At 41.1% G+C, this 12,868-nt stretch overlaps 2 protein-coding genes across 4 annotated transcripts; one reads left to right on the forward strand and one right to left on the reverse strand.

Moving 5' to 3' along the window:
- Nucleotides 1–39: 39 nt before the first annotated feature.
- LOC309699007 (uncharacterized protein) lies at nt 40–3,747 on the reverse strand. Its single transcript, XM_082521824.1, has 3 exons — nt 3,666–3,747; nt 2,243–2,305; nt 40–627 (listed from the first exon to the last, which is right to left on the reverse strand). The coding sequence occupies exons 1-3, from the start codon at nt 3,693–3,695 to the stop codon at nt 229–231; spliced, it is 492 nt and encodes a 163-aa protein (XP_082377950.1). The 5' UTR covers nt 3,696–3,747; the 3' UTR covers nt 40–228.
- A 486-nt stretch (nt 3,748–4,233) lies between these two features.
- LOC309698990 (uncharacterized protein) lies at nt 4,234–11,655 on the forward strand. Of its 3 annotated transcripts, XM_082521798.1 has the most exons (13): nt 4,241–4,697; nt 6,510–6,543; nt 6,623–6,700; nt 6,790–6,932; nt 7,022–7,144; nt 7,234–7,291; nt 7,434–7,595; nt 7,734–7,784; nt 8,014–8,150; nt 8,266–8,373; nt 8,517–8,574; nt 9,867–9,932; nt 10,010–11,655. In XM_082521798.1, exons 2-13 carry the CDS (start codon nt 6,534–6,536, stop codon nt 10,957–10,959), a joined length of 1,944 nt encoding a protein of 647 aa, XP_082377924.1. In that variant the 5' UTR covers nt 4,241–4,697; nt 6,510–6,533; the 3' UTR covers nt 10,960–11,655. The 3 variants fall into 3 exon arrangements, with proteins under 3 accessions (XP_082377923.1, XP_082377922.1, XP_082377924.1); XM_082521797.1 differs by having other exon boundaries at nt 4,234–4,697; nt 7,437–7,784; XM_082521796.1 differs by having other exon boundaries at nt 4,240–4,697; nt 7,434–7,784.
- Nucleotides 11,656–12,868: the final 1,213 nt, after the last annotated feature.

The following is a 12,868-nucleotide window of genomic DNA, read 5'->3' on the forward strand; positions in this document are numbered from 1 at the left end:
CAAGCATCAAAGGCGTTGGAAAGGGAGGGGGGATGAGTGAGTGCGTGTCCATAGTTCAGCTGAGACAGTGTCCTTCGCCCTATCAGGCTAAGTAAACAGTCCTCCAGCCAATCCAGGTGTCCTTGCATGGGATGGGAAGAATAGCCGTGTAACAGTTGTTATCAGGGAGTGATTGTTTGGCTCCAGCCTTGGGCCTGCAGCTGGCGCCGTGATGGGGATCCGCAATGTTCATGTTGATTTTATTGCGAGCAGCCCAGGAGAATTTTCAGGCTGCCCTAACACCGACACTGGTCTCTCGATCTCCCGTTGGAGAGTCGCGAGCCTCCCCATGATGGTATCAAACTTCTGTTCCATGGTGTTATCATTCTTTTGATTCTGAGACCTCACAACTGCAGTGATCCGTTCCGCGATGTCTTCCAACTGTCGCTCAAGGGTCTCATTTTGAGCAGGCCTCTCTCTGATGTATCCCCCCATACGCTCAATGGTGTTGTTTTGAGCCTTCACAGCAGCTGCAAGCGTCTCCAAGGTGTTGACCATATTAGGTTCGTTGTGAGAGGTTGCGCCTCGTTCCATTGCTTCGATTCCAGCGGGCAGCCTTGGGGGGGTTTGAACAGCCGGTTCCGCTCTCTTCCCCAAATCCCCACATTTGTGAAAGAAAAGCAAAACACTTTTTTGAAAAGTCTGTAACAAAACCATCAAATCTGATAAAGGTTATTTAAATAATCTTAAAAGACTACTATTGCAAAAGAAGAATGGATTGGAATAAAAAAATACATATCCTAATCTTAATTACTGGGGGAGAATAATGAATGATGCTCATAGTGAGTAAGAAGTAAAGTGAGTGCATTTTTTGGACAGAGATTCACTTTTAATGTGTATGTATAATATAATACAGATACATAAAAAATACACTCCAAAAATAGAAGTGTTATGTATGTGTGTGTGTGTCAAAAGGTGACCCTGCGAAGGCTCCCCAGACCTGCTGGCACTAGGGAGTCCAGCAGTTCACCTAAACAAAAGGCTCTTATACTCAAACAGATATAGATGTGTTTACCATACCACATATCAGAAAGAGAAGGTGCGACCTCTCTCATGACCTTAGAATATGTGTGGTATGCCAGGACACTCTGTGTACCATAAAAGAGGAGTACGTTCACTCTTTTCCAGAGTGTCCTGGCATACCACACATAGTCTTTGCAGACTACTAAGGGTCAGACATTCTATCTGTGAGAGTTGATATTTTTTATATTGTCATTTATGCTTAGATATATATAATCATTTGTATGCTGATAAAAATCATTTTCATTATTAAGTCTGATCAGGTCTGCACTTGTGTACCATGAGATGAGAGGAAGCGGCCTCGACATTATAATTTCCGTTATAGCTTTAGAAACCAGACTGTTCTGTTCTATAAAAGTGTGAGACTTCACACCTTTAAATGTTCATTTGAGACATGAACTATTGCAAGCTCCTGTTTTTATCGTTTAGCAAGATGCTTACTTCTGCTTTTCTGCATACCTTTTCTCCATACCTCATACACACACATTAAGTTCATTGAAAGGTTGTATGTCTATGTATGGTATGGCTGAAAACACACACATCCCCACACACAGAATACAGATACATTGATACAGATATGCCTGCTTGAGAATGTCACGTGTATTTGCAATCGCATATTCATGTATGTGACAATAAAAAGGGCTGTAGCGAAGGAGTCAGTCGAAGTTGGCCGAGTTCAGGTGAAGGGATCTTTTAGATTTTTTCTTTTATTTTAACCTATTTTCTGTTTCACTTTAGTAACAGGTTGGAATTTTGTGTTGTAAGATTTATGAGTTTCATGCTTTCATAGTGGTACTTGGGAGAGCTTGACATTTTCTCACTGTTTGGCACTTTCTGATGCGCAAATGTGGTGCATGTACTACAGCAGTCATAAAGACAACTAGATGGTCCAAAAGTTGGCCTACCTATTATTGGCTGCGGTTTTAGTAGAGTTTTGGCTGAACCACATTAAAATATATCAATAATTTTAATCTCCCCAATCAATTATAATGTTATGTTGGAATGTTGTTAAAGAGGGTAAAAAAAAATGTATCAACCCGGTTTGTTTTTCAGATTCCTTATAGCAGCTTTAATATATGGAGAACACAACTTCCTGATTGTATGAGTAAAATTCAGTCTTTTTTTCTTTGTCAGTTTAACAGTTTCTGTTGTGCCTGTCACTGTTCCCTGTCTGTTTTCTTACCTGGTTCTTCCTGACCTTGCCCTTTCTCCTCACGTTCCCCTCTTTCGTCTCTCCCTCTTTGGACTGACACAAATAGATTGGATTCAATTAGATGAAAAATTACATTAATATGAAAACAATACTATTAAGATCACTAATAAAAAAGTCATCTCTCGGTGTACTTTCAACCAAAAGGCAAATAACCAAACCACATGTACACCTAATAAAAGCAATAAATATTGAAACACTGATCCAACATTATTCTTGACTGACGGATCATTTGATCTTACACTTTTACCTGGATGTGGCTCCTTTTTTTTTTTTTTTTTGAAAAAACTCCCTTATATCCATTATGAACCTGGCTGTCTCTGTACACAAACACACACACAACAGGAGTTATAAGGCTAATGGGCATCCAGTCAGTTAGCTAGTTAGTACCTTGGGTTTAATATCGTCACATGACAAAATAACCAACGGACTGTAGGGTAGCAAACATCGTCGTAAAAGTCGAAGGAGCTTGGAAAGAAAAGCATCTGGACTTCTTTAAGTTGCTTGAAGACGTTTCACCTCTCATCGGAGAAGCTTCTTCAGTTCTAGGGTCAAATGGTGGAGAGTCCCAGATTTAAACCCTGTGGGAGTAGTCCCTCAAGAGGGACAAAATGGACCCCCTAATGATCCTCTACCTAATCACATGAGCCAAGGTGTGAAAACGGGAGTGGGTCACAATCAGCCAGGGTTTCGGGTGAGCTCATTGTGAAACCTGGCCCCACCCTATCATGTGATTTCTTGATGTCAGATGGCCCAGGGTGTGAGTGGGCATTAAGGCGTCTGGGAAGGGATCTCAAAACTGGATTATAGATGGCAGACAGTTGGTGTTGTAAACCACCGCCTCTGTTCAAAGATGGTCGCTCACAATGGACATAAATGGCATCTTTTACTCCTCTTTCAAACCATCTGTCTTCTCTGTCCAAAATGTGAACATTGGCATCCTCGAAAGAGTGACCTTTGCCCTTTAGATGCAGATAGACTGCTGAGTCTTGTCCCGTGGAGGTGGCTCTTCTATGTTGTGCCATGCGCTTGTGAAGTGGCTGTTAGGTCTCTCCAATGTAGAGGTCTGGGCATTCCTCGCTACAAACTAAACTCAGGAGAGTTTTCTCCAAGCACGACATCCCAGTGTATTACAGACCCAGCAACACACTCAGACAAAAACCAGTTCATCCGAATGACAAAACTCCTGAACACAAACTTAACAATTAGTGTATGCTGTACAGGATGACTGAGAACCTTCACAGACATATCATCGAAAAAAACGTTTTCAACACTGCAGGTTACCTGGGTGTAATGTTTTTCAGCTAAAAAGAAACATGGTCTGACTTCTACCTATATAAAGAGTAACTGAAGGTTAAATGCAGCTAACATGTCCTGTTTTAAGCTACGCACTCACACATCCGCTCTGCTGCTTCTCGGCCACCATCGCTCTGGCAGAAAGGGCGCTAGAGTCAGTTAGGGGAGAGGTGGGCTGGACCAAACCATTTCTTTTGGGGGGGGATAGCTATACTTTTGTTGTTGAACTATTACGTCTCAACCAAGCACTGTATGGTTTTTATAATTTTAGTAGTGTGTCACACAAATAGCAAACATTCAAACAGTCAAAAAAAAGTAAAAAAAGTTTCAGGTCGATGAAATAATAGAAAGCATAGAAATAAAACAATAGCCAACTGAAAATTGGGTATTAATGTATGTAGGCTCAAAGGGGGAAAAAAACAAGAAAGCTAATATAAGTTACAAATAAAGATTTCTCAAAGACTCATATTGAACAAATTGTACATTAATCTTCAGTTTGGGATAATAAAGTCGTTTATTTCCTCAAGCAGCTTGCAAAATATCTCATCCTTTCACTGCTGTTTCTGTCTGTGTGCTGGGAACAGACAGGACAAACAGGACATGTCGGCCTTGTGATAAAAGATTATGACTGGAAGATGAGTTGAATTCAGTCTGAAGGGGTGTGCAGTTATAAGAAAATTCGTTACAAACTGCTGATGCACATAGGTGGATCGACAATAATGACATGAGGAGAGTTGTGGCACAACTGGTCTTCCACAGCCCTTGAAGCACAGCTACTCCCTCTCTTGGCCAGCTCTCTGAAGACAAGGGTTTTTGAAACAATGCTGTGAAGTCACAAACTTCAAGATACTTCAACGAGGAAACAAGCAGACGAGCCCTAATTTTCTGACATCAACAGCCTGCAGCAGGATCAGCGTGTCTTTCACTTTTTACCTTTAAAGAATGAACAGATTAGACAAAGCATGGGGGTGAAGCAGGTTAGATGCGATTGCTTGGCGTTCATTATAAAGGTGGGTGTGGCATAGACCACCAGCGGACGGAACATGTGACGCTACGCTGTCTTACTACTACCAGCGTCGTTTGAATCCACGGTTAAAGCTCACTGCAGCTGCGAGACCCTCCAGCTCCACAGGTAAGCACCCACCCTAACTGCTTCAGCATACTGCGGTATTAGACACCACGGAGAAACTTTGTTATCCAGAAAGTAGCGGCTCCGCGTTTGTTTAATGTTCCTGCTCACGTTCCCCCTAAAGTTTAATTAGTTCATTAGTTAAAACGGACTTTTTTTTTTAGTCAACTCTGAGACAAGTCACAGCAACAAATCCTCTGATATTTTGTGCAATATGTGGACCTTTGTTTTGCGTCGTGTCCAGGACGGCAGGAAGCTGCTTTAACAGACTGACATGCAGCGCCACCCGATGGTGACAGTGTAATTGCAGCTGCATTTCCTCCCATCTTTCTTTCAGCTTTATTTCAAGGAGTTTTACAAAACTTCTGAATTTAGAATAATTTCGAGTTTTATACACAGTCACCCTCTCAATTTTTAGAGGCTCAAAAGTAACCGTACTAACTCAAATAAGGATTGTTTTTAATACTTGGATGAAACTCTTGTGTTTGATGTTTTTAACCCATGGGCATCATCAGGTGCTTTACTGCAGCCACCTTCAGTTACTTGGTTGAGATCAGTTGACTTGTGTGGAGTTATGTTATATTATATGTGATAGTATTAGCTTGCTGGGTTATATAGAGTAATAATATTATCTAGCTGCATTGTAGTATGTATTATCTTAGGGTCAGGCCTTTGTGCAAAGACAGCCTTCTGTGTGAAGCTGTAGGAGAAAAATAGTCAGAGAGAGAAAACAGCATTTACAGGAAATGGTGCAGAAAAAGCATCACTAACAGCTGTCTAACACATCTGGATAAGTATAGAGTGGAAAGCAGAACTAGGTAGCGAAGCTTAAGGTGCCTAAAGAGTTCATTTAAAAGCCACCTGCATAGGTAAGAAATGAGGGCACGTGCAGGGAAGCAGAAGTTGGGGAGGATAACCACGCAAGGAGGTGTTTTTATTGAAACTGCGCATGAATAATTTGGACAACAACACAGAGTACTAAGCATACAGGAAAAGCAGGTGTGAAAGGAGGAAATCTGGTAAGAAATACTATATCTGTAACAGACTGAGGGCGCACCCATCGGCTCTGCAGGAGGTTTCGCGCTGTGCGCATCTCCCAGGTACATGGTGAATAAAGAATTGTTGGATTGAAGCGTTCTGTCTCGAGTTGTTTCTTTTACCAGGTCAGAATCCAAAAATCAGGGAGGGACAATCGGTCCGACACTTGCCTTAGCTGTGTTAGCTGTTTCTTTGTTTTGAAAAGCTCAGGTTGCTTTTGCAGCGTGCTTGGGGTCATTATTTATTAGGACTGTGAAGCGTGGTCCACATTTAGCAGCATCTGAGCAGAAAGTGTAGCCCGTGAGCTGTTTCTCCTGTGAGCATCTGAAAAGTGTGGACTAGAGTTTGGCTACCGTCAAACTGAAAACGAGCTGAATTTCTTTTCAGTGAAAGAGTCAAAACTTGTTTAAACTTTCATGCTTTAATTTCAGTTGTGAATAACATGTAGGTTTATAACATTGCATTTTTATTTATATTTTACTAATAAAAAAACTCGTTTATTTACAGCATCCAGAGTTTGTTTTTTTTAATTGGGTTTGTAATTTGTTCCCATTCCCTTAGTTGAATCTATAAAAATGCCAACGATAACACACTGCGATTGACAAAAATTGTATTTTTGTACCAACAAGGAGATTCCCAAAGAGCGATTAGCCAACACACACAGTATGAGAATCCCCCTCCCTACCAGGAGACATCTCCCGTGTCTCTACCATAACTCTGCATGAGGTGAACAAACCAGCATTGCTTTGAAACTTAAGCTCCATCTTGGGTTTTCAGGTGGTGTTTTTCTACAGTTGCAGCATGCAGCCAGGTAAGTCATGCCTTCTACTAACTGTATGTAAGCTTGCTGCATATAGCCCATTCTCTTTCTGTAATTCCTCCATTTGTAGGTGTTTTAAGAAGAAGCCAGCTGCTGGATTCTCTGAAGGCGTACCTGAGCAACAAGGAGAGACTACAACCCATAATAGGTGTGCCGCAGCAAATCCCACTTTTAGTGTGTAAACGGTTCTTTATTCAGTGTGTGCTGAAGTAATATGTGTTTTTAATGTGCACTTAGGCTTGGGCTGCATTACAGAATGTGTGAAGGCTGGTGCGTGGAGCACAGAAGCGCTGTACGTGTGTGGGGCGTGCGTGTGTCGCCTCAGTAAGGCTGACATGCGTAACCACATACTGGGAAGTCTCCACAGATTCAACTACATTGTAAGTAGTACTGGAGAAGGATTGGTGACAGCAGATCATGTGCTGCGTTGGATTTTACTAACAGATTATGGTTTGTTTGTTTTTAAAAGAAAACCTGGCACCCTCACTTGGTATCAAAATGGCAGGAGAGCTCCGACCTGTCCAAGCTGGCGTGGCCGCTGATGGAGATGGCCAAGAAGCTTGAGGAAAAAGAGGGACCGGGAGACATCCAGGTCTGTTGCTTTTATTGTGCGTGCTTTCTTGTAGTCATAAACTGCAAATTATTGTGGATGCTCATATGTTTTTGCACCTTCATACGAAGTTGTTAGAGGTTGAAGATGGTGTATACCAGAGGATGGAAACATCCAGTGAAAATGACGGTCAGTGAATGTTTGACTGTTCTTTCCCCATCTCACTGTCTTCTCTTGATTACTCTCACTTTTTATGTTTTTGGCAATTTTTCTGCATGCACGTGATTATTTTTCCCTTCATAAGTATCTTTTCATCTCTCTGATACTGCAGCAGCAACTCTCATAGGTTCCTTAAGAGATGCACAGGGTGAAACTGAGAGTTATCCAGAGACTACAGCTTTGCACTATCCCACTGAATCCCAGAGGACTGTAGTGTTTGCACAGAACCAGCCCACACGGTCCAAGAAATCCTTCAAGGCTGACACAAACTCAGGCAAGATCTCAGCGCACACTAACAAGCCAGCACCGCAGCTGATGCATGCAAACTTTGATCCTTCTGTTAAGTCAGAGGTCTACTTAGTCAACCCGTTCACATCCCAGTTGGATTCTCCCGAACCCTTTGTGTTTTCAGAGCACACCAGCAGCTTTCCTGATGACTACACTGGAACCAAGACTCTCATAGGTGAGAACACACAAAGAATGGCACCAAAAGAGTTAAAAAAAACAAAAAATAATAATAAAAAAAGGCCTTGAAGTTGCACGGTTGTGGCGGACTGCAAACTCTTTCATGTGCCTCTCCAGTAAAGTTTCTCATCTCACAGTCCAACTCCAGTCTCGAACCACAGCTGGTGATCGTAATTCCCATGAAATGGAAATGTTCTTTATTTTTTTGTTTCTCATGTTTTCAACAGGTCTCGACTGTGTGGTCGAGTATAGAAGTGAAGATGGCTGCTCTTACGGTTTCTTATGCCACTGCTGCCGCATCAAATCCAACAAGAAGGACATCACTGAACACCTGACCAGCCCCTCACACCTCATCAACTACTTGGTCTGTTTGTTCTGGATCAGTTACCAGAATAGATTATAGCAAAGGTTCTTTAGTATTATGCATGCAAAAAGCGAGGTAAGTATAGTTTAAAGTTAGTGAATATAATTTTTTATAGATGGAAACTCATCCTGAGGAGGTGACTGCGGAGCTTAAAGACAAACCTCACCTTCTTCAGTCTTTGGCAAAGAAAGTGGAGCGAGAAACGGGGCGAGGAGAGTTGAAGGTATCCCTTTTTCTTTGCAGCACAGAATTTCCTGCTGGGATTCTGCCACATGTGACGTGACTCTCAGTGTCTTTTCCCCCAAACAGTCTTGGTTTCACCTGTACTCGTCTGTCCTTTAGTTTATAAACCTCTCATGTTCTCAGGTAGTGCATGTTCCAGAAAACCTTTGTGCGCTACTCACTGGCAAAAGTTACCACTGGTGTAAGTATGGGTTATTTTTCTTTTGCTTGGCCATAAACCATTCACTTCATTTTCTACATCTCTGCTCTTGTAAGTATAACATTTACCTGCCTCCTTTTTTCTTTTTTTTTTTTTTTTGACAACAGGTCTGTGATAGATCAAACCACTGCAAAAAACAGGCTTTTTTTTTTCCTGACGTGTCATTATTGAAACATTCAGTTAAAAAGCAGGACAAAATAGACATATCGTAGAGTTGTTCTACAGACACAGGTACCCACTCAGTGATTTGTTGAAAGTGTTATACTCTAAATACAGTTGTGGTCAGAAATCTTTTTTAAGGAGAAAAAAAAAAAAGAGAGAAGAAGGTTACATCCAGTCATCCTGGGCATGAATATCATGGCATTTCTGGGCTTTTAATGATTTCTTTGAACTGTTCTTTTTCCAGGGTGAAGTGATTGATTCTTTGAGTTCATTTAAATCTGTTTGTTTCCTGGCACAGAACCAGCTTTAAGTGTAGTCCACAAATTTACAAATTAGTTGAGGTCGGGACTTCGGGAAGGCCATTCCAGCAGCTTAATATTAGCCTGCTTTATCCATCCCCAAAACCAATTTTTATTAACTTTTCGAACCATTATATTATTGGCACATCTGTGTTCAATTTGAACCATCTAGCTGTTAATTTGAGGTGAAGTTGAAATATGTGCTACCACCACAATACTTGAAAGTTGGTGCCATGCTCTCAGGTTTGAAAACCTCACCTTCATAGCTGCAAACAGCTCAATCTTTCTGACCATAAAACGCTTTGGTTTTATGTTCAGCTTGACGGTGTCAATTTTTGGAGCACAGGTTTCTTTCTTGCAGTATAAACCTGTGGACCGTGAATGTGTTCCTGGGTCATTCCTGAACATCCCAACCAATTTAAAAATGTCAAAAGACATTGTGGAACCTTTACCACCACTTATTTAAAAATGTAAGCGAGTGTATGTATATTTATACAACTGTATACTTATGTGTACAGTTATGCTATAACTGGATTTTTACAGAGAAGTGTAACTTTTATGCCGTCTGAATTTTGCCTGGATCACGTTTTGTCAGTGCATCTTTGGCACTCACCATGCAGAGTGTGTCCTTTGTTCAGTGCAGTTTCCCACTTGTCAGGGATGTCAGCTCTCTAGATTTTCTTGTATTCATTAATGCCCACTTGAATTTTTTTTTTTTTTTTTTTTTTTTCCCCCCCCCCACCCAGTGTTCCTTGCATTTCTTTATTTTCTTTTATTTTTGTATGCCACTGTATTGTTTTGGATATTTTCCAGGCATAAAGATGCTGCAATCTGGATGGAAAGGTGCTGACATTAAACAAAAGGAAATAGATGCCAAAGGTTTGTATCTTTGCAAGCTAGAGTTCACACTTTCTCAGCAAACTGCTTTTAACTTATTCCTTTTCTTTATGTCTAAGGGCTGAGCATGAACCAGACATCCGCTGAAGGCATGTCAGAGAAATGCACTTTAATGAAGTCAAAGAGGAAGAAAAGAGTAAAAGCAAAGAGAGAGACTGTTTTTAATGTCAGCCTGCCTATTACCAAAGGTTTATTACTGATGAAGAGGATGTCTTTCAGCAGCAAAAGCCTCCCTCCATCAGCTACATCCCCTCCCTTTAATTTAGATCTCACGTCCTCCCCGGGGTCAGAGATTGTGGAGTTAGACTGTGATGGTTTGTCATCTGAACTAAACCATGCAGAAACCTCTCCACTACAGCACAGCCCCTGTGATGGAGGTCCAGAGACTGGTGGGTACACGCCAGAAGGAAACTTTACAATATTAGCTGTGCCATCTTCCTCTAACTCTTCCTACGGACATAGGGAGTGTTGGACCGAGGAGGGGTATAAGCCAGCTGCAGAGGATAAGAATGGAACAAGAGAGCAGGGTTTGAGAGAAGAGGCACGCATAGACGCTGGTCCACATTATTACCAACAACACTTTCAGAATCTGCACATGCCGTGCGATAATGCAAGTCTTCAGACGGGCAGTGTAAGTGGGTATTACGATGTATGGGGTCATCTGGGTCCTTATATAAATAGTGCTGGTGTGAACATGCTAACTCAATCAGTAGATCCCTGTGTGTACAGCGGCAGCATTGCACACTACACAGCGCTCACCAATGACTGTGCCCAGGCAGCTCCACACAATTATGGGATACCGACTACATCTTATGAAGCCAGTCAAGGACCGCGTGGGTGGATGTCTTACCCCAGCTACAACACTGGCTCTCTGGCAAACCCTGGCCAGCACTTTCTCCCTCCGGTCTGCAGTAGTGTTACGGACTGGAGTCTAACACACTCTTATGCCTTCAGCCAACCTTCTAAACCTCAGTGTGCTGTGTCCCAAACTGATCTGTATTTCAGCTGAATCAAATCACATTTGGATGGTCCAGCGGGGGATTTACTTGCAATGTGACCTTTTTTTTTTTTTTTTATATATTCTTTATTTTTTATTATAGTTCTGCTGATTTCTGTAATGAATGTGAGCCTGCTGATGGAGGTGCAATAATATAAGCAGTGTCGGGTTTTGTTTTTTTTTTGTTTTTGTTTTGTTTTTTGTTTTTTTTTGTCTGCTGGGACTTTTAGGTTTAAACTTTGTGGAGACTGAAAGTCAAAGAGCACCAATGAGGTGAAACAGCACTCCTTATCCACTAATCCAGTCGTTATAAGAGAAGTAGAAGAATTGAAGATACTGAGCATTTAAATAGAACTCACTCGTGTATTTCCAAGTTCACATTCAGTGACGGCTGAGAAACGTGCCCGTAAACACTAAACAGCTGCCTGTGTGTATATTTTTATTCTTTTATTGTGTTTGTTATGAAGTTGTTCAAACTGGCTATTTGTTTTCTGTTTTTGACCGTTACAGCAGTGTTTGTTTTTTTTTTTTGTTGTTTTTTTGTTGTTGTTTTTTTAAATCTACATTTATGCCTTTTTAACTCCAGAAAACAAGACAAATGTGTGAAACATCACATTAGGTTTAAGTGGATTCACTGTATTTTTTTAGGAGAAATATTGAGATATGTTTGACTGCTTTTATGAAATTAAAAAACAGTTTTTTAAAACAGTTCTGACCCGTGTGGCTGAATTTTTATTTTATTTTTTTTTTGCACCAGTAGAGTTTGAACTTTAACCAATTATGTGACCAAATATCGTTTTCCTTGCAGGTTCAAACAAAAGAGTTTGTTATTTTTCCTTTCAAGCAGTCACGGTAGGTTATGTAATGTCCTGTGGCGTAATACTCACAAGCTTGCTCAAATTCAGCGAGGAAACACAAACTTTGTCCACTCAGCGATTAATGCAGATCACTGTAAAAAGCCAGTCTTACTGTAAATATTAAAACACGTTAATGGTTCTGTGTTTGCTTTGGAGTAAGTTTGACTCTGTAGTACGCCCATTATTCAATACCTTGCAGAACCATGTTTACCAGCAATAACGTAGTGGCTTTCTGTGCAAGCTCATCTTTTCAGTTCTGAGGTCTTGTGGTGCAACTTTGCAAACCTAAGCTGTGCTGCCGTGTTCTTTTCTCCTGGCGACCATTTCAAACAAGCCACATTTGTTCAGTCTTTTTGAAATTGTATCTTTTCTTTGCAGCAACACTGGACACAGAAAAGATACAATTTGGGGCTCTTTACTGCTGGATTGATTGTGGCATTGTGTTAACACAGATCAGTTGCCTACCAGTAAATTGCCAAAACCTCTGCTTATATAGAGGTGCTCACACTTGCTGATGATCAGTTAATCAAGTGCATTTGATTAGCAGCACCTGGCTCCTATGGAAACAGCATGTACTAAATTTGTGAGCTATCTATGAATGTGAATCACACTTCCAGTAAATCCAGGTAGTGCTAGATAGTAACTGAAGGAAACGGTTTCCAAGGCCTAATCCGTGGATCGACTTCCTTCGAGGCGTGGACGTCTATCAGCAGAGAATGTACCTTCACCTATCAGCAGAGAATGTCCCTTAGTCTGTAACACAGTCAAATATATTCTCAAGCAATATTCAAGCATGCCATTCAGCGTGTTAGTACGAGCTCGGGAGCAGCTTGGGAGAACAAGAAAACAGAGACTGCTTCAGGTTGTCTTCCCAAATTGACTCAACTTTATTCACAAGTACAACAGTTTATATAGAGGGTAAAATTCATGAGACAGCAGATTTATCAGTTTAAACCAGTACAGACCAAGATAAGGGAGCGTCTTCCTGCCCTTGGGTGAAGAAGCATCCTTTGTGTAGTTTATTAGTTCAGCTACAATTGTGATTATCTCAGCGACATATTTTC

The sequence above is a fragment of the Aulonocara stuartgranti genome (genome assembly GCF_965226115.1).
Source record: "Aulonocara stuartgranti genome assembly, chromosome: 22".
NCBI classification, from domain to species: Eukaryota; Metazoa; Chordata; class Actinopteri; order Cichliformes; family Cichlidae; genus Aulonocara; species Aulonocara stuartgranti.

What these genes read in the sequence shown, in the direction of transcription:
- LOC309699007 (XM_082521824.1), bottom strand. Translation starts at nt 3,695, where the DNA reads ATGGTGGCCGAGAAGCAGCAGAGCGGATGT. An exon ending in AGAAGCAGCAGAGCGGATGT is followed by an intron (nt 2,306 to 3,665) that starts GTGAGTGCGTAG and finishes TATTTGTGTCAG; the next exon opens with TCCAAAGAGGGAGAGACGAA. An exon ending in GCAAGGTCAGGAAGAACCAG is followed by an intron (nt 628 to 2,242) that starts GTAAGAAAACAG and finishes GATTTGGGGAAG; the next exon opens with AGAGCGGAACCGGCTGTTCA.
- LOC309698990 (XM_082521796.1), top strand. An exon ending in AACATCCAGTGAAAATGACG is followed by an intron (nt 7,292 to 7,433) that starts GTCAGTGAATGT and finishes CTGATACTGCAG; the next exon opens with CAGCAACTCTCATAGGTTCC. An exon ending in CACACCTCATCAACTACTTG is followed by an intron (nt 8,151 to 8,265) that starts GTCTGTTTGTTC and finishes AATTTTTTATAG; the next exon opens with ATGGAAACTCATCCTGAGGA.